Source organism: Crotalus tigris, unplaced genomic scaffold, assembly GCF_016545835.1.
Source record: "Crotalus tigris isolate CLP2741 ecotype Arizona unplaced genomic scaffold, ASM1654583v1 scf7180000017735.2152567, whole genome shotgun sequence".
NCBI lineage: Eukaryota > Metazoa > Chordata > Lepidosauria > Squamata > Viperidae > Crotalus > Crotalus tigris.
The window spans coordinates 1,032,386-1,057,500 of NW_024096601.1; the positions used below are offsets into that span (position 1 = coordinate 1,032,386).

At 40.6% G+C, this 25,115-nt stretch overlaps 2 protein-coding genes across 5 annotated transcripts in view; one reads left to right on the plus strand and one right to left on the minus strand.

Annotated features, from left to right (window-relative positions):
• The window catches only part of LOC120306363 (dual oxidase 2-like), a 50,285-nt gene extending 47,318 nt beyond the window's left edge, over positions 1-2,967 (plus strand). For all 3 annotated transcript variants that reach the window (XM_039339504.1, XM_039339505.1, XM_039339506.1), the window contains exons 33-34: positions 414-542; positions 1,321-2,967. In XM_039339504.1, the coding sequence (XP_039195438.1) occupies positions 414-542; positions 1,321-1,443 (252 nt within the window). In that variant the 3' untranslated portion in view covers positions 1,444-2,967. The remainder of the gene's footprint in view (positions 1-413; positions 543-1,320) is intronic.
• An 8,357-nt stretch (positions 2,968-11,324) lies between these two features.
• The window catches only part of SORD (sorbitol dehydrogenase), a 17,618-nt gene continuing 3,827 nt past the window's right edge, over positions 11,325-25,115 (minus strand). Inside the window, exons 2-9 of one of the 2 annotated variants that reach the window (XM_039339510.1) lie at positions 24,279-24,312; positions 21,435-21,599; positions 20,436-20,595; positions 17,913-18,031; positions 17,478-17,543; positions 15,248-15,423; positions 14,615-14,736; positions 11,325-12,911 (exon numbers count right to left, since the gene is read on the minus strand). In XM_039339510.1, coding sequence (XP_039195444.1) covers positions 12,746-12,911; positions 14,615-14,736; positions 15,248-15,423; positions 17,478-17,543; positions 17,913-18,031; positions 20,436-20,595; positions 21,435-21,599; positions 24,279-24,312 — 1,008 coding nt within the window. In that variant the 3' untranslated portion in view covers positions 11,325-12,745. The other variant, XM_039339511.1, reaches the window with a different exon arrangement.

Sequence of the window (25,115 nt, forward strand, 5' to 3'; positions counted from 1 at the left end):
AGAGATTGAGTTTTGTCCAAGAGCATCTACCAGTTCTTCAATGAGTCCAAAGGAATTGGGTATGCACAATTAAAAATTGTGCAATTAAGAAAAGAAGGTAGGATAAGGTTGGGAAAATCAGAAAGCCTCCAACTCATCTTGATCTTGAATATGACATGATTGAGTACCTTTAAACAAGCCATTCCCGGTCATCTTGGGTCTCCTTATTTTCAGTCTGGAACCAATGTTTCTGATCGTGTCTAGTTCTAGTTTCTAGTTTCTAGTCTAGTTCTAGTTTCTGAGTCTAGTTCCACAATGAGAATCAATAGCTTCATGGTGACTAGATTAGTGGTTGGTCCCTCAATGGAACAGAGGTTCCTTCTCCTCCAGATCCCCGACAGCCCTGTTCTAATGATCGGTTGATCTCTTTCTAGTACATCTGTGAACGTCACTTCCAAAAGGTCCTCAACCGGAGCTTGTTCACAGGCCTGCGTTCCATCACCCACTTTGGACGACCACCTTTCGTGCCCTTTTTCTGCTCCTTGCAAGAGGTTCATCCTGAGGTCAGTGACAAACTTTGCAGGGTGAGGAAGGAGGTGAAGACTGAACTTCTATGGATTCAGTGATGATCTGTTGCAGGCAGGAAGATGTTTGCCTAGATTATAGAGAATCTCAGCTATGTAGCTAAACTTCATAAGGAGCTTTCAAAGGTCCCATGTCCCATCTCAAATTATTTGACAGACATTGCAGAAAGGAATCTTCCCATCTCTTTATAATTAAAGACAGGCGAGAAATGTGATGGGAATTTTGGATAAATGTTGCCTTCTGCCAAGGCTGCTCATCCATGTTACTCCTCTAGAGCAGGGGTCCCCAACCTCCAATCCGTGAACCAGTACCGGGCTGCGGCATGCCAGCAACCGGTCCACACAAACAAGCAAAGTCCCATCCGTGGGATACAGGCAGCACACAAAACCACATACTCTCCTGTCCACAGAAAAACCTTTCTCCGCAGAACTGGTCCCTGGTGCTCAGAAGGTTGGGGACCTCTGCTCTAGTACACCGTTTTACAAACTTACCAACTTTAATGAGTAGACTTCAACTCCCAGAATTCCCCAACCATCATGTTGGCTGGGGAATTCTGGGACTTCAGCTGACGACTTGGGGATTCTGGGAGTTGAAGTCCATTTATATTAAAGTTGTGCCAAGTTTGAAAAACACTGCTCTAGAAGTTAGAACAAGGGGGAAATTTAATTATTTCCCTCACTGGTATTATTTTACTGTTTTATTTTGCATCTCTGTGATTCTGAGCTGGGTTTTTTGTTGTTGTTTTTTTGTTCTCAGGTCCGGAAAATTGGTGTTTTCAGCTGTGGCCCACCTGGCATGACCAAGAATGTGGAGAAAGCATGTCAGAAAATCAACAAGCGGGACCAAGCTCACTTTATACATCACTATGAGAATTTTTAGTCATTCTCTTTCTAAGACTCTGTTGCTCTGTGGTGAGGATAGAGTATAGAAGTCACCGTTGCCTGTGTTCCTTTCTTTCTGTCAGCTGGGAAGGAGGAGAAAAACAGCCTCATTTTCAACAAGGTCGTGGACGATATCTTGTAAATGTTTAGAAAGCCATACTTTTTGTCCTGTCAAGAACTTTAATTGAGGTCTCACGGTTGACAATGATAATCGAGAAGCCATCTTTGGCCAACCCCTGCAGTCTCAAGTCTGCACATCTTGGAAGAGTAGTCTGAACAACTACAAAAACAGAATGATATGATATCATTGACACTAAGGCAGCCCTTCCATTACAAGTGCAGACTGGTTCAGCATTAACAGGTGACTAAACACCCTAGATTACAGCTTTGTAGCACTCCCTGTCAATTATTTATTCAACATTCCTCAATCCACTCCAACAATTATAGTCCCTAAGTTGGACAGAGATGAGTTATTCTTCCCTTTAACCCAATTTAACCTCACTGTTTATCATGGTAAGCTTAAACAGTGTCTTGTACCTTGAGTTCTAGTAGCATGTTTGGACCTGTTGGATTTAACTTAGAGGGAACTCTGATTTTACAGGTGACATTGGCCACCATGAAGCAGCCATGATGGATAGATACTATAAACATAGAGTGGAAAATCCTATATAGAAGTATTTGTCTCTGGGGATCAGATGCTGGGTCAAATAAAGGTTACCCAGCATGCTGGGGAATTCCACGCGTTGAGGTCCACACATCTTAAAGTCTATGGTGATTCTCAGTCATCCGTCATGGTTGCCTCAAGGTGTTTTTCAAGAGGCAACTGTTTTTCTTTTAAGATGTTTCACTTCTTATCCCAGAGGTTTCTTTTGAAGAACTGAAGAAGCTTCTTGAATGAGAAGAAAAAGGTCTTCAAGGAAAAACAAAGAGAGTCCAGTTGCCTCTTGAAAAAGCTTCTTTGGCCCATCTTAAAGTGTTTGAGGTTGAGAAACACTACTCCAGAGGACTGTTTTTTCAACTCTGCAGCTTAACTCACACTCCTGGAATCATTTAATAGATTCCCATTCACGTACTAACCATGTTTAGCCCTGCTTAGATCAAAAGATACGGTAGATGTTTTCTTTTTTCTCTTCTACCTTTCCAAACAGTTCTTTTTGTGAAAGGAGGGGGAAAATGGGGAAGTTGCAAGTGTTGTTGTATCTGCACACTGTAAAATGTTGAGGAGGTAGTAGGCTTTATGCACTGAAGTTTAATGCAGACGCTAACTCAGAAAATGTAGCTACTAATATAGATTAGAACTTGACTGCTGTTGTGCTGTATCGCTGAAGGTGGTAGAAATCACAGCATCAGAGAATTCTTAATGGAGCAAACTCGTCATGGAGCAAGGTCTTGATGGAGTCTTTCAAAGCTTAGTTGATTCCTTCAAGATTTGTTTTATTCACTTTGGCTTAGCTGATGGAATACATTAAGTATATGTACGTTTGTACGCAGTGCTTATATTAAACAATTATTTCAACTGAAATGTATATTCTCTTGAATAATTTTTTTGTTAGTTTAACAATATACATTCCAAAAATCTCCATTTATTTTGTACAATCTACTAGTCTGTGTTTTTTTTTCATCTATTGGGAATGAATAAAAACTCTACTGGTTTTCCAAAGAGTCCTGGGGATCTGGTTCTTTGTCCAGCCCTTGGCAAACACATCTGCCAAGGTTGAGAAATGCTGGACTAGACTGAAGATTAAAAACTTCCAAGGGGATAATGATAATGCCACGTGCTGATATAAAAACTTAGTGGATGCGTTCTTGGAAATGACCAGGGGCTGAACCCCCCCCCCAACTATATCCTGAAATGTCATGCAAAGATACATATCTTTAATCCAGATTCAGCCAGAGTTTCATTCCATACAGCATTAACCTTGCGAACTCTCAAGCTTCCTCCTTCCATTATATATGCAAGATGGACAATATTTAATATTTATTTGCTACGTATATGTAGGGGTGTGGGTCTATACATATGTTGTTCATAGTATGTTTAGGTGTGTGTCGTGTATGTGTTTCACTTTGAGAGCAGGCAACTAAATTTCATTTTTGATGTGTGCCGTTGTGCCCACAGTATAAAAGTGACAATAAAGATTATCTTATCTTATCTAGTGGTTAAAGGCCTTGGCTAGACATGTTCTTCTCCTGGGCTGGAAAAAATCTAGGCTATCATACCACTCGTCCATTCTACCCAAAAGTAAGGAACACTCTCCAACATTAAGGTTTCAGAAGCCCTTATAAACAGAAGAAAACTGACACTAATGTCCCCTTCAACTCCACTGAAAATGTTACCTAGCTGGTAACGAAACATTCGGAAACCAACCCACAAGCTCAAAGAACAAAACTTCATCCTACACCCGAGCTACAGATATCACTACTATCGCAACTTTCCCACATTCTTCCTTTGAAACCTCATCAGACCAGCCTCAGCTTGAGCCTCCAAAGAAGAACCATCCTTAACTCCATTTGTTGAGGAAGGTATAGTTTACTAGAGGGCAAGTGAAATACAGTACAGGAGTGCAAAGCCAGAGCTGATATTCGCACACCAAAATGGCCAAGTCTAACTTTCCTTCCCTTCGGTACCTCCCCATGGTGGCTCGCCCAATATCCAATTAAATTCAAAGGAGATGTTTTCAGAATGGTCGTTTCAAAAAGAGATTGGACATTCACCTGTCTGAGACAGTATAGGTTCTCCTGCTTGAGCAGGGGGCTGGACTAGAAGACCTCCAAGGTCCCTTCCAGCTCTATTCTATTCTATTCTATTCTATTCTATTCTAAAATCTGTCTATTCTACTCTACTCTACTCTATTCTATTCTACAATCTGTCTATTCTATTCCATTCCATTCCATTCTATTCTATTCTATTCTATTCTACAATCTGTCTATTCTATTCTATTCTACTCTGCTCTATTCTATTTTACAATCTGTCTATTCTATTCTACAATCTGTCTACTCTACTCTACTCTACTCTATTCTGTTCTATTCTATTCTATTCTACAATCTGTCTATTCTATTCTACAATCTGTCTACTCTACTCTACTCTACTCTATTCTGTTCTATTCTATTCTATTCTACAATCTGTCTATTCTATTCTACTATCTGTTACTCTACTCTATTCTATTCTATTCTATTCTATTCTATTCTATTCTACAATCTGTCTATTCTATTCTATTCTATTCTATTTATTCTATTCTATTTATTCTATTCTACTCTATTCTATTCTATTCTATATTCTATTCTACAATCTGTCTATTCTATTCTACAATCTGTCTATTCTACTCTACTCTATTCTACTCTACTCTATTCTATTCTATTCTACAATCTGTCTACTCTACTCTACTCTACTCTATTCTATTCTACAATCTGTCTACTCTATTCTACTCTACTCTACTCTACTCTACTCTACTCTACTCTACTCTACTCTACTCTACTCTACTCTACTCTATTCTATTCTATTCTATTCTATTCTGTTCTATTCTATTCTAAAGTATGCATTGTATTCCATTCCCAGCCAGTTCACCTTGAAACCACGTCTCAGGAAGATGCAGTAAACTTTTCATTTTCCCTGAATGCTCCCCCCTCCCATCCAGCCCGCTTAGAGTTCATGGCACTGAGTGACAGCAAAAGGCAAGCTTGAAGTGGCAGCTGACACTTTGGGAGCTTTGGTCAATTCCCCCTTGAGCTGGTCTCTTCCCTGGCAAAGACACCTGCCTTATCCCTCCTCTGGGCTCTTGCTCAAGGCAGCTGCCCTCTCTTCAGCTAATGCCAACTTTGCTGACTCTGGAAAAGTCACCTCATAAGCCTGGAGGCTCTTTGCAGGAAGACAAAGCTATAATTATTGTCTAGACAACGCAGCTCTTGGTTCAGAGCAACTCGCGGTTGAGCTGCTTCTCCTGAGCTCTGCAGAAAGACAGCAGATCAGTTCCCGATAATCCTTTCGAATCCACAAGGGGAGGGGAGGGGTAGAGGACTGAGAAGGGGCTGTTGGGTACTTTCACACACAGGATTTGCAACTTGGCTTGTCATCCGAAGATGGAACTTGTAGATCTCTTCCACTTTGAATTATAGTAAAAAAGAGGCAGATCCACAACGATAGCACACCCTGGAAACTGGAGTGTGGAATCACAACTGAAAGAAATCCCACAATCCTGCTCTTCTCTTTGGAGAATGGGGCAATTCTTACAAACTGGTTGCATAGGACTGGATCTGGATTCACACACACTTGTGAAGAGATCTGGTCTGGGGTAAAGACAAGACTTGCAAAATTTGGAATAAAAATAAAATCTTCGGCAGTACGTTCATTTTTACTGCAGCAATTCTTCCTAGTATTGACAACTGCAGATTTTCCCATCTTTCCAAGTCTAGCTTTATTTGTTTCAATAATTTTGTATAATTGTCTTCTTTTATTGACGAACAAACTAACAATGTCAACCTCATATAAAGAAAACTTGTATAAAATGTTTTATAGATGGCACTTGCCACCAGCAAGATTAGCAAAAATGTTTAAAAATATGTCAGATAGATGCTGGAAATGTAAACATAATATAGGCATGTACTACCATATCTGGTGGTCATGTGGCAAAGCTAAGGCTTATTGGAGAAAGATACATACGTAGTTAGAAAAAATATTAGGTGAACATGTTGATTTTAAACCTGAACTTTTTTTACTAGGTATAATGCCTGAAAAGATTAATAAGCAGAGTTTATATTTAATTTTACACATCACTACAGCAGCGAGAATAATCTTCGCACAACACTGGAAGAATGAAGAATTGCCATCAGAAGAAGAAATAATCAGGAAAATATTGGAATGTGCAGAGATGGACAGATTAACTATGAGACTGAAAGATAAAGAAGACACAGACTATTATCAAATTTGGGATTTATTTTACCGCTGGTTAGAGGAAAGAATGAAGGATTAGGAATTGAATATGTATTAGCATAGCTAATCCCAGACAACTCATTGATTGGAAAAATTAACATATGTATACAAAAGAAAACCAATAAAATCTTTATTAAAAAAAGACTTGCAAAATTTGGGAGAATTTGGGGGGGGCTCGTTCAGAAAGGAGTTCGAAACATTCTAAAATTCATCCCCTGGTCACTGTTTCTCCATAAAGCCAAATATGTCCTTCCTGTATTTAAGTTTTATTTAGGTTTATATTTGCATTGTGGTTCTATAAATGAACTCCTACCAACTTCATGCAAATGCTTTTTAGTATGTGAGCTTTTCCCTCTTTTTTGCTAAAATGTATACGACACAACCTACGTCAACTTGAGTCGTAGATAAGAGGCTTGTAATGGTATGTGGGAAAGATCTTGTTCCCCAACCAGGAAGAAATTCTAATGTTTGGCTGAACTGTCTGATGCCAGGAGGATGGATGGATGGATATATGGTTGGATGGATTAATATAATGGTTGGAAGGATATGATTGATGAATGAATCAATGGATGGATCAATGGATGGATGGATCAATAGATGGATGGATGGATGGATCAATGGATGGATGGATATGATGGTTGGATGGATGAATATAATGGTTGGATATGATTGATGGATAGATCAATGGATGGATGGATGGATGGATATGATGGTTGGATGAATAAATACAATGGTAGGATGGATATTATTGATGGATGAATCAATGGATGGATCAATAGATGGATGGATGGATGGATCAATGGATGGATGGATATAATGGTTGGATGGATGAATATAATGGTTGGATATGATTGATGAATGGATCAATGGATGGATGGATGGATGGATATGATGGTTGGATGAATAGATATAATGGTAGGATGGATATAATTGATGGATGAATCAATGGATGGATCAATGGATGGATAGATCAATAGATGGATGGATGGATGGATCAATGGATGGATGGACAAGAAAGATAGAAAATTTATCTTTTGCCTTTCCCTGGCAAAGACAGCTAAGAACAAAATACATACCAGAATCAGATAAAAGGAATTGATTAAGTCCTCATTCAACACCATTAAAGCAACTTAGAAGGCCAACAAAACTGCCTCCTGAGGGGTCCATTGGGAAGCAGCACCAGCTCTAGCTTGGTGTAGATACTCAAGTAGGTGAAGCATAAATGATTTGGGCCAGCACACGGGCCTGCTCCATATCATCACCCAACATGTCTTTGAGGGTCTGTTTAGCGTGTCAAGGACATACAGTCCCCCCATCCCTTTTTCTCTTTTTTTCATCAGCATGAATCAGTATCAGGGTTTAGGCAGCTTCTGGTGTTCAACATTCTTCAACTGAGTTGGGATGTTTTTGATAGCAATCTGGCACATAAAATGTTCTTAAAATTAGCTGTGAGGTAAATGCCCTGAGATTCAAATGCAATGCAATGCAATGCTTCCCCGTGATGTTAATATTTACTACAGCAGAAAAGATTTGCATATAGAGAGTGGTTATTAATAGCCTCGTTCACATTTCTACATAAATCACGGGTCCTGTGACATTTATTGAGAGGATATTGATTCTTACTTATCACAGAAAAAACAGCAAATAGGGCTTGGTTTATTTACCCTGTCTCAAGCAAAGCATTTACAATGAAGTTTCTCAGAGTATATAACCGACTGCCCAACCCAATAAATTCATATCTATGTTTGGCAAACCTCATGATGTGATTGATCTGGATAAACTCCCTTACAGGAGTTTCCTTTTTTCAGAAAAGTGAATCACAAGGCTTTTTTCTTTTAAAAGTTGTTTTCCTTTTAGAAAGTTGAAAGTATTTGACCCAAAGACCGGAGTCCAGTTAGCCCACTTTGCCTCAGAAGATGCTAACTACAGTTGCTGGTGTAGTAGTGGGAGATCTGTGGATCAGGAGATCACTAAACCCTGGAATCCAATATTGCCCAGTGTTGGGAAGAGCGTTTGTGATGTTCTCAAAATATCAAAAGTGGATTTGTTGCTAAGCAAGACAGTTGTTAAGAGAGCTTTGCCCCATTTCTTGCCACAGTTGTGAAGTGAAATGCTGCAGTTGTTAAGTTAGTAACCCAGCTGTGAAGTAATCCAGCTTCCCCGTTGACTTTAGTTGTCAGAAGTTCGCAAAAAGGGATTACATCATTCCGGAACACTGCAACCGTCATAAATAGGAGCCAGTTGCCAAGTGCTTGAATCCTGATTACATGACCACAGGGATGCCACAACAGCTCTAAGTGTGAAAAATGGTCATAAGTCAGTTTTTCAGTGCTGGTTATAAATCGAGGAATACATGTACACAGAATGTTGGGTTGAGAGTTGAATCGTGTTTGCATCAATTGCTGTGTATGCTTTGACACACCTCATACCTCAATCTCCCGAGAGAAAAATCTGAACACTCAGAAAAACAAACCCACTCCTGTTCCATAACACAGAGGACGTGGTTTTTTTAAGGCTTCTTAACGAAAGCTGAACAGAGAACTGAACAAAGCTGTCTGCTGATTTGCTAGATTCCTAAGCCGCTTGTATAAACTACCACTTATTTTCTGAGCCTCACAGTTCCCCAGCCATCTGAGAGACGTGTGCAAAGTTTAAAAAAAACAAGTCTCCCCTAATAATGTCTGCCACCTAGTAGTGTGATAAACCACAACAAAGTATCGCAGATTTGTGAGCAAGTTTAGCCCTTTTTTCCCCTATAATGTTATATATAAAACAAGACAGAAAAACAAAGGGCATAAACAATTGTGCTCAAATTTGCCCTCTCCGATATTGCAAAATGGATCCCTGGCGAGGGACAGCAGGCACCGTGAGTAATAACCTTGTGTTGGAACGATGACATCTAAAGAGCGTTTGTGGGTTCCAGCCCTTGGTGGGAAGGCACATATCCCTCTAGGGCAAATAACAACAGTAGTAAAGGAAACATTTATTCATTCATTCGTCAGATCATTTATTCACAACCTAATCCTCTGGGTTCAAATCCACCCTAGGCACGGAAGTTTCCTGGTGACCTCAGGCCAGACTTTCCCTGGAAATTAGAAGCTCTTGGGGACACCCACCATGCTGTGCCAAGTTGCAAGCTGGTTTCACAATTCTGCAAGCGTGGAATTTCCCGTTTGCATTTTTAAAGCCCTTGTTGCATCTTATTCTTTAAGGAAAGTCAACAAGGAAGTTGGTGGCTTTACAAGAAATTGTCAAAGTCCAGCACTGAAGTAACTCTAGACAAATGTGGGGGAGGATCCCTTCAAGACCTAGCAATGGAATGAGATGGGCCCTGAGGCCTCCATGTTATCTTGCTGGGCTAGATTTTTCAACAACTGCAACCGCAACAGCAACAAAGAAGCATCGCCTTGAACCCAACCCCATTATTTCTTTTCAGGGCCAGGATTCTGCTCAGAACTTTAGCAAAACAAAACTAGGAATTCTCTTCACTACCGAGGAACTTCAAATGTTGACCTTGCAAATGTAGCCAAGATTCCAGCATTTCCTTAGAGCAGTGTTTCCCAGTTTTGACCACCTGAAAAGACATGAAGTTGGCATTAAATCCACACATCTTCACTAAAGAATGTAGGTTTTTGCCAAGATTTTAGTATTTTAGAACAGTGGATCATGAACTTGCCCTCTGAAACTTGTGTGAAGATGGCATTAAAGTCCACACATCTTCACTAAAGAATGTCGGGTTTTGCCAAGATTCTAGCATTTCTTTAGAACAGTGGTTCCTGAACTTGGCCTCTTAAAGATGTGTGAAATTGGCATTGAAGTTCACCCATTGTCAAGGGCCAAGATTTGGAAGCACTGCCTTAGACACTCAAAACCAGACCGAGGCTCAACCTAGATCAAAGAGGATTTTAATTGCAGATTAAGGCTCTAAAAATGATTAAACCAAGCACTTAAATATAGACAAGAAGTGAAATACTAATCGACATAGGTCCAGAATGGGGGGGGGGGTTGTCAACCTGCAAATTATGTGGCTCATTTCCCAGCTGGAATAGTGTCATTCAGCAGGCTTCAAGTTCTCTATTCCTGTTACAGATGCCACCCAAAAAAAGGATGATGTGATTCAGACATGCCTCTCTCCCCCCATGCCTCAGTTGGGGTTTAGAAACCTCAATTACTAGAAGCTCTTATAAACACTTCTTCCTTCCCTGCTAAATAAATTTGCAAGTACAAAATATATATATGCCTTATATATGTCTAGTTTAATAATAATAATAATAATAGTAAAGTTGGAAGGGACCTTGGAGGTCATCTAGTCCAACCCCCTGCTCGGGCAGGAAACCCTACACCATTTCGGACAAAATATCTCAGGGGCTGCCACAAAGAAGAGGGGGGTCATCCTATTTTCCAAAGCAGCTGAAGGCAGGATGAGAAGCAACTGATGGAAACTAATCAAGGAGAGAAGCAACCTAGAACTAAGGAGAAACTTCCTGACAGTGAGAACAATTAATCAGTGGAACAATCTGCCTCCAGAAGTGGTGAATGCTCCAACACTGGAAGTTTTTAAGAAGAGACTGGACAGCCATTTGTCTGAAATGGTGTAGGGTTTCCTGCCTGAGCAGTGGGTTGGACTAGAAGATCTCCAAAGTCCCTTCCAACTATGTTATTCTGTTATTCTTATTAAGGAACTTATTCTATAATACTAAGCACTCTTCATTGGAATAAATAGGAATCTTGTGACCAAATAAATATGCAGCAGTGTATATTTTATAGAAGCTTGACTATCAGGAGGGAAACATACTCGGAAATACTGAACCGTTGCTTTTAAATGTTTAGATTAGAACACTGACTATCTGCAAACACTGCTGAAATTGTGATTATTGCCAGCAGGACCATCCCACCACCCTTACACAGAGGCAAACAGTGCCTCAAACGACAAAGACCAAAATATGAAAATAAAGTGGGTAGAAAAAAAGCATTTTATTTCCTTGGAATTTCAAACACCTTAGAATTAGCTGGAGAGGAACCGACCCATGAAAGACATTTCAACAGACTTTAACAGAAGCTTCTTTCTTCTTTTATTTGCTCAGGCAACATAATTTTTAATGAGAAAGAACAAACTTGGCATGCCAGGGCCTTGTTAGCGAAAGTTCTCCTTGGGGTTACCATATTAGCTGAGCAGGAACTCCAAATTAAATTTCTTCACCTGGGCCACTTGCCTACATGCCACAAGGGGATATGGCTTTGTGTCTTTGTGGCATGTGTCTACAACTCACAAGGGGGCATGGCTTTACAAGGAAGTGGTTCTTGTTCTATCTAACAGTAAGGGGTAAAGGTATCCCTGTGAGTTACAAAACCAGGATGTTCAAGTACAATGTATGTATTTGCAGAGAACTGAGCATGGGAGTAACCAGGATACTCTTTCCACATACATACACAAATATACATCCATAAAGCAGTTAGGGCTAAAAGAAGTGTAGTAATTACATTGTTCAAGGAACTAGTGGTAACTAATAACCTATGACCTCCAGATTCTTCAGGAGATATGGAGGTAGGACGGAACTGTGACAGGTTTCCAGCATCACTTAAAAATATATGGGAAGGAAGGAAGGAAGGAAAGAAGGAAGGAAGGAAGGAAGGAAGGAAGGAAGGAAGGAAGGAAGGAAGGAAGGAAGGAAGGAAGGAAGGAAGGAAGGAAGGAAGGAAGGAAGGAAGGAAGGAAGGAAGGAAGGAAGGAAGGAAGGAAGGATTTCTTAGGATGGAATGGAGATTTGACAGTCCTACTGTCTATGCCGTTCTACCTCATTCACACGTTAGACGATCTTACAAGATTACAGTCAAACCACCCAACAGATATCTGTATGTACCCATGTCTGCATGTGAACTGGTCTAGAACATCATACTAACTCCTGCAGGAGCTTCTTAACTGATGCAAAGAGTGGATGTAGGACTATTGCTTCAAATTTTGAGGGGTCCACACACATCCATGTTTACTAAAAGCAAATGCTAAGTTGGAACCTTCCATCGTGACGTCTCACGTACGAAGTCCTGCCCTAAACCTGATGCCTTTCAGATGCAGAGAGGTGCGCTGTGCAGAAAATTGGACATGGAGACCTAACTTTACAGTTCTGCACTGGGTCCCATTACACATTTCACTTCTAGTGACAGAGGTCATTTAATTCATCTGACTTCAAAGTCTATGTTTAGGTTCAAGAGAATCAAGTTTCCAAACAATTTGCATAACATTTGTTTCCTTGACAAAGCTCTACATTAAATTTCAGGCTTTGATTGGCTTTGTTTACATTTTCTTCTCCATGGACTTAATCCTCCCTAATAGGAAAGTTAGAATGGAATGCAATGCCTTTTTTTTCTTTTTTTTTTTTTAGGGATTCTGGTCATGAGGGTCACATTTTAGCATGATTTTTATCCCAATCCCTTTCTTGGTTGCCTCAAATGCTTCTGTTGCCTTTTCCAAAGGGAAACGGTGAGTCACCAGGGGCTGCACGTTTATTTTTTTCGATGCAAGCATCGCAATTGCCATGGGCCACCTGCAAAGAAAGCAGAAGACAAAGGGGAAGTAGAGACACCCAGATTTTTGAACGGCTGATGGTGGCAAGGATTTATATTGAGAGACAGATTTCCAACACCTATGAAAGATCAGAGATGCCTGAACTTCGAGGCATTGTTTACCTTAAAGAATCTTTATTCGAGAAGCGTAACATTGCCACTGCATAATTGAAGTCAAAAACTGAATTCCCCTCCCTGGGCACATAGTATCAAAGCACAATTTCCTCCTCCAATTGACAGTCATAAATCACATTCCCCAATTAGCTTGAAGCACGGGCTTTCTCCCCAGCTGTCCGGCCTGCCAATTCTTTATTAGCTCTAAGCTCAGTAACCTTGATTCTCACGCTAAGTTCAGTGTTGTTATGTCTAGCTGAACTCTCATTCGCATCCCCCAGCATCCTCCCAGCATCATCTAACTCTAAAAGCGAAAGGGGAGAATGGCTATATTTTTATCTGATGTCAATGCAAAAACATACCCATTTCCAGCAACCGTTAGTTATATGTTTTAGCCTCCAGTCCCCTAATCATCTTTGTTGCTTTTCTCTGTACTCTTTCTAGAGTCTCAGCATCTTTTTTACATCGTGGTGATCAAAACTGGATACAGTATTCCAAGTGTGGCCTTACCAAGGCATTGTAAAGCGGTATTAACACTTCACGTGATCTTGATTCTACCCGTCTGTTAATGCAGCCTAGCACTGTGTTGGCCTTTTTGGCAGCTGCAGCACACGGCTGGCTCATATTTAAGTGATGGTCCACTAGGACTCCGAGGTCCCTCTCACAGTTACTACTATTGAGCAAGGAACCCCCTATACTATACCTGTACATTTGTTTTTTCTTGCCTAAATGTAGAACCTTACTTTTTTCACCACTGAATTTCATTTTGTTAGATAGTGCCCAGTGTTCAAGTCTGCCCAGATCCTCCTGTATCTTAAGCCTGTCTTCTGGAGTGTTGGCTATTCCTGCCAGCTTGGTGTCGTCTGCAAAGTTGACGAATTCCCCATCTATCCCCTTGTGCAAATCATTGATGAAGATGTAGAAGAGCACTGGGCCCAGAACAGAGCCCTGGGGCACTCCACTACACACTTCCCTCCATGTAGATGCAGTTCCATTGAAGACCACACGCTGAGTACGGCCGGATCCATCTGGCGGTGTTGCTGTCTAACCCACATTTTTCTATCTTATCAAGTAGTAGATTGTGATCTACTTTATCAAATGCCTGACTGATGTTATGTTCAAACTATTAGATGTTTGTACAATAGTGCTCAGGTTAAGCACCAAATGTTCTGTACTGAAATTATCTATATTGTACAATATTTTCTATCCATTTCAAACCTGCCCACACCCTCTTGATAAAAGCAATGCAGAATGTGTACTGTATTTCTTTAGCTACACAATTTTTTTTGGACGACAAAATAAAATAGCAGCTACACCACGTTGTTTGAAAACCTATTTTTCTTCCTTAGAGTGCACAACGGTGAACTTATGAGATTTCAACAGTTGTCTGGGACTGACATTTTGTTATATTTTAATTTTTTAAAAAAAGTTGGCAAAGTCTTACAACATTCCATGGTCACAGTTCCTGATTCGGTGTCCAAGATCAATAAAATATCATTTCCCCTTCCCCCCCCCACTATGAGGAAAACAAATCACTATTTGCTCCTCTAGACTCATGACGGATACTTACGTATTGCAGTATCTAAATATCCCACGGATGTCCACCTCACGCACCGCTGCATTCACAATGGGCAAGGTGACCATTTCTGGGCCCAGACCCACCAAAACCAGAGTCCCACCAGAACGGGTGGCCTGAAAAGAAACAAGGAGAACCATATCCATGTCCAACTTCTCCAGAAGTCAACATGCCAGGACTGTCTTTCCCTCTACCATAGCAGAGTTGGAACCCTATACCATTTCAGACAAATGGTTATCCAGTCTCCTTAAAAGCTTCCAGTATTAGAGGAGGGAGGGAAAGAGGGAGGGAGGGAGGGAGGGAGGAAGGAAGGAAGGAAGGAAGGAAGGAAGGAAGGAAGGAAGGAAGGAAGGAAGGAAGGAAGGAAGGAAGGAAGGAAGGAAAACAGAATAACAGAGTTGGAAGGGATCTTGGAGGTCATCTAGTCCAACCCCCTGCTCTGGCAGGAAGCCCTATACCATTTCAGACAAATGGTTATCCAGTCTCTTCTTAAAAACCCATTTTTTAAAGTTTACCATTCTCTCAACATGATCTAGAATTTCTCTCAGTCTCTCCTCCTCAACTGCCCACAGTTGAGAGAGACTGACGATTACTCTTTGATGCACCTTTAAGCTATGAAACACTCACATAGATTCCAGTCTGGATGCAGGATTCTGCCCCAGTGCACTCCAAGGTAATGTCAGGCATACAACCCAACAAGCTTTCCACCATACTGGCCAGCTCCTCAGGGTTCTGCCCTTTGACCTGGATGGTGAAATCAGCCCCAATTTCTGTAGCTTTCTCAAGTCGGGGAGCTGACAAATCTACAGGCAAAGAAAGCAAAAATTCATAGCAATAATAAACACAAAAGCACCAGGAGACAATAGGTTAATTTAATTATGATCTGAGCGGAGTGATGTCTGGCCTACATAATGGACTACGTCATACTGCATTTGGGGGGAAGGGGGACAGCAGAGTTTCATACTCCCTATCTGTAAGGACCCACCCCACTTTGCATCTTAAGAAGACAGAACTCTTGGAATAATTCTTCCAACAGGCATCCTTTATTAAGAGAAAATGGTTGCAGGCATTCTAGACAGGACTTGGGGTCCAAGCTCTCCCATTCAAGGTTTTAAGGGGTTCCCCAGTAGCCCCACCCAATCACCCCCTTCTTCCAGCGACAGTCTCAGGCATTACACTCCCACCCCCTTTTCCTTACTGCCGGCTGGATGGAGACCAGAGAAAACTACATGAAAGGTAATAGCCCCATTGTTATGGTGAGTCCTTTTGGACTCACATCCAGTTCCTTTGAAGTATACCAAAGGAAGTGAGGGCCATAAAGCCCCTTTGTTCACCCCCTTCCCTTCATCGTATGACAGAATCCATAGAAGGCAGAAATGGGGTTTACTATAATTGATAACTAGAGATAAAATATAATTGGATTCTGACACTATCTCTGTCTGTTTCTGCAATACACCACTTATGGGACATCTCATGAAGCCCTTGAGCCAACAGAACTTGATCTACATAAACTACATAACAATCCATGGAAAAGATCTTTAAATGACCCTTGTTAATTTAGCATGATTTCTGGCAGCAGTTCCTTTGTTAGTCTTTAAGGCGCTGCAAATTCTTTGCTCTCTCAAGACATTTCATCATTTTAAAGAATAGACTCTATCCTGCTGATTAATCGTTCCTACCTTGGATACATCTGAGATTTGAACCAATGTCAGATGCCACTGTACTTCTTGCATTCCAAGCTATTCTATTTACCCTCCTTTTTCTACATACTCTAATGTGAGTAGCAATCAAGCCCATCGACAAATGGACTTTTATCCAGGGCTACACAACATTTTCAGAGCACCTGCTGTCCTGAGTCTGATTAATGAGGCTCCAGAAGTAAAACAAAGGTTAAACGCAGTTTCATTTATATTTAGACTGAATTAAAAGCAAGTCCCATCTCTTGACAGTCAAACATTATTGTTGTCCTCATTTGTTCAATTGCTATAGCCTTCTATCGTATTAAAAATTATGGTTTCAGTGCTATTTTTGATAATATCCTCAGGACCCAAAATTTTGGGGAGCCAGGTTCAGCCAAAGCCTCAACCCTGCAGTAGTTCATAAGCTAGGATAAGTTGGATATGTACTGTAGAAGAATTTTAGGGGTCCTCTTTAAAGAGTGCTAACCAAAAGCACTTTCCCAAGGTAACTGAAAATGTCAGCTCTGCCATGAAAACATTTAGGAGGCCAAGAAATGCTGAAGGTGGGAGAAGACCTTGGAAGGCTAGCAGAGTTCAGGAAAAGCAAAACAAATTAATTCCCCATGCTGGCTGGGGAATTCTGGGAGTTGAAGTCCATCCATCCTAAAATTGCCAAGGTTGGAAACACTGCCGTATCGTGTACAGCAGTACCAACATGTTGCTTTCCCTCAATCAACTGGAAGTGGATTTATGATGGAGAATCCATGAAGTGCCTCCAAGAGAACAATATAATAGGCTCTACTGGTTTATATTTGGATAAGACGTCCATCAAGAAATCTCTAAGTGATTATTTTGATTGGGAAGCCAAAAGCACATCCCAGAAGATGAGAAGAAGATTCTACAGATGTGTCTATGAACTCACCAAGAGCCACACTAGGCTTACATTGAACAGTCATTCTTCATGATTGATGCAAAAGACACCACTAACATTCAAAAGAAAAAAAAACTTGGTGCATGCTAGAGTTGCCTCGTGTCTTGAATAATTATTTCTTCCTTTGTCCCTTTTAACAGCTCTGTATTTACCCAGGCGACACTAGTCCTTTATGTCATGCAAACGTGTAAAGCTGAACTGCAAACACACCAAAAAATAAGACATCTAGATTGTAAATTGGTCTTACCGCTAATCACCACTTGCGCGGCTCCCATCGCCTTAGCAATGAGTAAAGTCACGAGCCCAATGGGTCCTAAGAAGACAGAGGGATGGGGAACATCAAAGTGAAGTCTGGTTATTTATTGCACAGAGTTTGATGGCCAACAGACACTTCTAAGGAACGTCTTTCTTTTTTAAACAATAAAAGCACATTATAAAAAGAGCACTGATGGGAAACAGTAAAAGCACCATAGTCAACGTGATTTTGCTTTAAAAAAGCAGCAACAGGGTCACCAGAAGAACTTTTTGAGGAGAGAAATTTGGATGCCACATCCAAAGTGGTCTCCAAATCAGTTATGAAGATGATGGAGGTGATTTTCATGTCCGGGAAGAAGCATCCATTGGGACAAATATAATACACCAGGTTTAGAAAAATCAAAGAAATCCCAAAGTCTTTCCATACCAGCACCACAAATGAAGACTTTGGTACCCAGTGTCACCTCAGCTCTTCTACAGGCATGAATGGCAACTGAAAGAGGTTCAACAAGAGCTCCTTCCTCAAAGGTGACATTATCTGGAAGTCTGCAAAGAGACCAAATAAACCGGAGAACTTCCATTAGTGTGTGTAAAGTAGAACCCAGAGTCTCCATATCTCCAAACATCTAAACCATAAAACATTAAAAGACTACAAACAATGGCTTAACACAAATTAAGCACAAACCCAAGATGCTAAAGTTACTTGTTACCTAGCTAGCTAATTGTCACTCCTTGAAACTGTCATCTGGACTATAGATATCTGGGGAATGTATGTCTCATCATGTCTAAACAGAGCAGCTGGGCCTTCTGGGTCCTTCTGTCCCAACCCATGGAAAGAACATGTAAGGAAAGTTTGATCCAGTTTGATCATTTATTTCAGGCGTTTCCAAACCTGGAAACTCTTTAAGACTTGTGGACTTCAACTCCCAGAATTCACTGTGGAATTCTGAGAGTTGAAGTCCACGAGTCTTAAAGTTGCCAAGTTTGGAGACCCTTGATCTAGATAGTTCATAAAAATGTTGAATAATACTGACTCCAAAACATATCCCTATTGGGCCCTCTGTGTTTGTGTGTGCGAAATATATATTCTACTTTAGGCTCCTTTGGGACCCTTGATTTATTTTAATCTTTCAGTGTTATCCAATACCTTTTAATTTTTTAATTTTTCATCTCCCCCCCCTTAATTTTAATTGTTTTAGGGCCTTTTAACTTTTAACTTTTTTATTATATAGTAAGCCATCCAGTGTCACCACATTAAAATCCTGACACAGAAATTTAATAAGTGAATAAAAATAAATGAATATTTCCCCCCCTCTTAGGTAAGCATGTCAAGGGCCATTGGGCCATAGGGTGACCGTCCTTCCTCCTGCAACTGATTTGCAGTAATTAGAGGTTCAGTAACCTCTTCTGAAAAAGGATGAATTTCAGGCCAACCGTTTAATCCTTCTGGAACTGACATATACAATTACTTCTTCAAAACTCTCAGCCACAAGAGATTCTGCAAACAAATGGTGTGTAGTAAGACTGTTACTTCCTTTATTTCAAAGCTCCGGTTAATCTTACTGGCATTATCATGCTTTTAGATCAGCCAGTCCTAACTGCCTGCGGGCGTTGCTGTTGTATGCATACGAGTTCTGCTATTTTAAGAGGAGTCTTAATCTTTAGTTCAGATTCCAGGGTCTGAAAACTGTTCCTTGGAAAACATAAAAAGAAAATAGGGAACGCAGCCCTGTTGGCAACTCCCAATCTCTTAACTACTGATGGAGAAAGTTCTGTTTACTTGCCACAGGACTTTGAAGCCCAGAAAGTAAAGTTCTAGACAATATTGGAGAGAGAGAAAAAGCATTCGATGAATTACTAAAATATACAAAGAATTAAAAAATGATCCAACATTCAAAAAAAAATACTTAAAAATTATGACAACATTCAAGGAATTATTAAGAACTGCAGAGGGAAAAGGTTAGCGGTGGAAAAGGGATATGTAATCATATTCTCTTGCTGCCTCTTGCAGAATTACAAAAATGGATTTTTGAAAAGAGTTTGTTTGTTTCTTCATTACCAATCTCTCTGTTAGATCTGAAAGTTATCCATACATGTTATCCCAAGCATCAGACCAGAAGACTGAGTTAGCTCTACTGGTTGGTTGCTTGTGGACAGAATTATTTCCATGAACTCAAACACGAATGTTGGTTTTTAATGGTTAGCTTTAATTGTTGTACACTGCCCAGGGTCATTCCTGTGTGATGTACAGTGGTGGGATTCAAATATGTGAACAATTGGTTCTCTGTGTGGATGCCGCTTCCAGAAGTCTATTCTAGGAATGGGCAACAAAAAATAAGCTACCGGTTCAGCCGAATTGGTGCGAACCGGCTGAATCCCACCACTGGTGATGTAGCACCCGTATAAATCATTTCAATAAATAAATATTTGTAATCATTTTTAAGTTCTCCATCCACAATTAAACGAGCATTTTACTTTCTCTGTTAGTTAATCCCTAAATTCTACAGCCTGCTGGTTTTGAGCACTGAACACTTTAGAAATACGCACACAAAACTATCGTGTGATTAAATTGTTTTTTTTTTCTTTTCAGACCACTGTAATGACCCAGAAAAAAAACAGCAATTGGAGCAGAAAACTGGAATAGTGCTTTGTCTATCCATTAAGGAAAGGAAAGGCTGTGATAAAACATTTGCTTTGCTTGTAAAGATCTCAGAGTCAGTGCCTGATACTGGGCTGGTTCTGAATGTTCAGATTCTCAGTTTATATACCATTGTGTTGTAATTTGGGTTTCGAATTTAATTATGGGGTTGAGATTTTGTCTGTTCGTAACCCGAGTTCCCCGTTTAGGGAATTGCCCATTGCACAAAGTCGATTAAGCCCAGAACTGACAGGTCAGTGTTTCAGATTGCTTAGCCGCATGACATGCTCCCCCCAAAACATTGCAACTAACTTGTAGCAAAAGTTGGCATCGTGCTTGTAATATCGACACAGGTTCCCATCATCAGGAGGGGTTGCACAGAAGAAAAGAGTCGGAGATAGATTGTAACGTCCAATTTTGCAGAATTCGTCTATTTCTCGGGGGACACCAGGCTCAACAGCTACTCGATCACCTGCAAGAGATGTAAGAAGGTGAGAAAGAAGGAAACAAATGACCCATTACAGAGATTTGTGTATCTAGGGGATCATTCACACATTTAACTGTGAATGGTCCCCTAGATACTGCGAAGTATTAATATTAAATATTTATCACCTGAAAGCTGATGAAACCCGAAAAACCTCAAAGCATTTCTTATAATCATTAGAGCAGCCCAGTCATATTACAGACTTTCAAGCTGAGGTAAGAATCAAATGACAAGAATGAGCTACTCAGAAGAGGATGAGATATAATTTAGAAAACATCTGGATTTACTCTTCTCCTGGGCCCCACAAAACCATGCAGTTCTAGCATTAAGTTCCCATCAATTCCAACCTGACAAGGCAGATCTTTGAAGATCACTGCTGTTCTTCTGAGAAGATCTATCACATTTTACACGAAGGACTTTAGGAGACAGATAGAAGGATGGATCTACTGCACTAATGAAAGAGAGGGTGGATCTAAAAGCAGTATATAAAGATTTCTACAAATCGTGGTTGCCCAACTTTTTTTTAAGTCAAAGGCCAAATAATACTTTGTGGGTTGGTTTGGAAGTTTAGGGACAGAGGGAGGGATTGTAGAGAAAGGGACAAGAGAGAATCGGGTACAGTCACCACAGAAAATAAATAAATAAATCTGCCCAAAATAAGACCATTGTTTTTCTTGATTCCACTATTTTTTTTCAAATGATTTTATTTGTCCCAAATCAGAAGCAATTAAGAAGGGAGCCGGAAGACCCTACCTCCAGCTGTTTGTACATGCTGATCAATCTTTACTCATCAGATACTAAGACGGAAGGGAACAGCTTCAGCTCACCTTTCTTTAACTTGGTCACCGAAGACCCTACTTTAACAACGGTTCCTGAAGCTTCGTGCCCCAGCACCATTGGAGACTTCACCACAAAATTCCCAATTCGTCCATGTTGCCAGTAGTGCACATCAGACCCACAGATTCCCACAGAGTGCATTTTCAAAAGCACTTCTGTTACAAAAGAGATAAATCAGAGAGTGAAATCGCCTTCAAGAACCCTTATTACTTACAATGTAAAGAGGGGCAGATTTTTCAAGAGCAGCAGAAATGTGGTTAATTAGTTCATCTAAATCCCTTTAAGTAGAAATGGATCCATACACGGCTATGATTAAAATCAACTCAGAGCAGCTGAGATGCCCTGTTTAGATAAACAAGATTAAAAATTGCAGAGCTAAAAACCCAAATAACCACACAGGTAGTCCTTGACTTATAACCATTGTGGAGCCTACAAAAACTATCATACAATCTGGTCACGTGACCATGAGACCTTGCAGCCGTAAATTCAGTTGCGTTGCCAAGCACTGGAAGTTCGGTCACACGGCAGGGGGGGGGAGGTGTCCAACCATCAGAACTTCAAATCCAGGTCATAAGTAGACCCAAGAAAGTCAGGTGTAATGTTGAACGGTTTGCTAAGCGACCAGTTGCAAATCAAGGACTTCCTATATCGTGGGAAACACTGGAATCAAAGATCAAGAAAACTCGGCTTTCGTTAATTTTCAGATTGTGGTAGCGAACAATACGCCCAAGGCTTTTTTTGTCATAGAACGCCCAGAACAGAGTTCCGGCACCTTTTTTGGATGGAACCTTATAGGGTAGGCAAGGTGTGTTGTATGACATGTGTTGAGTTCCAGCACCTTTTTTTTTTTTTTACAAAAAAAGCACTGAGTACGCCATTATGCTTTCCCCAAAGTCCTGTTGAAAGCACCAGGTTTTGACAGCCTTCTGGAGACCCAACTGGGTTGGGATCATCCAAATCTCAAAGGTCTATTGAAAGAATGAGTCTGGATCCAATCCAGTTCCAAGAAAACAGCAAAAGGGTGTCATATTTACAAAGATATCTCAATATTTCTAATGCATTAAGAGCCGAGGTGACGCAGCAGTTAGAGTGCAGTACTGCAGGCCACTTTAGCTGACTGTGTTCAGCAGGTCAGCGGTTCAAATCTCACCGGCTCAAGGTTGACTCAGCCTTCCATCCTTCCGGGGTAGGTAAAATGAGGACCCAGATTGTTGGGGGCAATGTAAATATATATATATACATTGCTTACTGGTGTACACCGCTTAGAGAGTGCTTGCACTTAAAGCGGTATATAAGTCTCATAAATAAATAAATAATAAATGGTTGGCTTTCCTTGTCCCTAGTCTTGCATGAGATTGACAGAACATTTCAGAGACAGAATTATCAGACATAACCTAGATATTTTTTGACTCAGGTTACCTATCAAGTTATGCCCTGAAATCCACCTGTGTCCTATTTCTTCCAGAACTGTTGAGTCAAACAGTGGGGCAACTCCAATTTCCCGGACACTGATTCATGGTGGGCATACAGGCATAATCAAGGAAATTGGAAAGCCCATCATGTAAAAGAGTCACACTAGAACATGGTTTTGCAATACCTGTACCAGTACTAATAACTTCAGGCCATGCTTTGTCGGCTCACACCGAGGCAAGCTGCTAGACTCCGCCAGGCAAGTGGTTTCCCAGCTGAACTTTTCATCCGGTTCACTGGTGTCCACAGCTTGGGCAATTTTATCACAATGATATAAGAAACACTGTGTAGGGTTGAAGACATGAGATGACCCTGATGGAGATATGGAGGTGCTGTTGCCTGGGCAAAAGGGGCTAAAGCATTGTTTAAGTGCAAAACATCCAAGTAACATCTGGAAGCAGCTCAGACATCTGTCTAACTGACTAATCACTTCTAGTCGTGGACTAGAAGGGGGAGGAGTTTCAAGATTTTGTTGTTACTTTCTTCTTCTTCTTCTTCTTCTTCTTCTTCTTCTTCTTCTTCTTCTTCTTCTTCTTCTTCTTCTTCTTCTTCTTCTGTCACTTGTCTGAAATGGTATAGGTTCTCCTACTTGAGCAGGGGGCTGGACTAGAAGACCTCCAAGGTCCCTTCCAGCTCTATTCTATTCTATTCTATTCTATTCTATTCTATTCTATTGTAGTCTAGTCTGGTCTGGTCTGGTCTGGTCTGGTCTGGTCTACTCTAGTCTACTCTAGTCTAGTCTAGTCTAGTCTTCTCCTCATCTCCCTCTTTTACCACTTTGGGTATGAAAGCAGATACAAAGTTCTACTTCTTGCATTTCTGGCAGCCTCAACCATAATTATTTGATGCTGTCATAGCGTGACTTTCATGTTTTCTCTTCATCTTCTTCTGTCCCATGTCCTCTGACCTTCTCTTTTTGTATATGCCTTATGTGGTATAGACTCCCAAGACATTCTTACCACTAAAGGAGAATATTTGTAATTCAGGGCTGAAATGAGGGCTCCTTGGTGCTCTCTGAGCTTGGTTGTTTTCCTGCAGGCGTTTCGTTACTAGCGCTGATGAGGCTACCTAGTTTGGGTAATGAAAAATTTGCAAACAGAAAACCAAGCTGAGGAAAACCCTCAAATGCTTCATATTTTTTTACATTTCACTGAATAATATTTACCTTACAGAATGCATAGTAAATAAACCAGGGTGAAGATAAAAATCTGGCAAATAAATGAGACCGGTTTAGTAACAACCGTTCCCTGGAACTCCACCTTCCACCATCCAGACCTATTGGGCACCTCCCTTCAACACGCCCGTTGACCAAACCAGCTGAGAATGAAATGCCGCTATTCCAAAAAGTGAACATCCCAATTTACCATTAGGACCAGGTTCAGGAATCGGTCGGTTTTCCTGAAAGAAACAAAAAAAGAAAAAAAATTAGGGAAGATTTGGTTTTCCATGAAACTTTAATGCTGCTTACACCAAGATTAAATCAGCTAGCTTGTCCTGGAAATTCCTTGCCAATTCAAGGATCAAGTTATGAAGAATTTGCTTCTTGTTCTACAATTAAACAAGCTGCTTACCAGCAACGCACTTGGAAAAACTAGTTACGGTACTAGTACAAACTGAACATATTAGTTTGTACGCGTGTGTTCAGATTTTAATTTAATAATTTAATATATAAGGAACGGTTGCTAGAATTGGGTATGTCTAGTTTAACGAAGAGAAGGACAAGGGGGGACATGATAGCAGTATTCCAATATCTCAGGGGCTGCCATAAAGAAGAAGGAATCAAGCTATTTTCCAAAGCCCCTGAAGGCAGGACAAGAAGCAACAGGTGGAAACTAATCAAGGAGAGAAGCAACCTAGAACTAAGGAGAAACTTCCTGACAGTGAGAACAATTAATCAGTGGAACAGTCTGCCTCCAGAAGCAGTAAATGCTCCAACACTGGAAGATTTTAAGAAGAGACTGGACAGCCACTTGTCCGAAATGGTGTAGGGTTTCCTGTCAGAGCAGGGGGTTGGACTAGATGACCTCCAAGGTCCCTTCCAACTTTACTACTATTACTATTACACTTGTTTGGACATAAAAGGGCTTGCTTTCCTAATTTTTTTTCTCTTTCGTATTAAAATTAAAAAGCATCGATAGAATTGCTGGTGTGCACAAAGGTTAAATCGGAAAAGTAATCCCATAGAGGATTTATGAGTATGC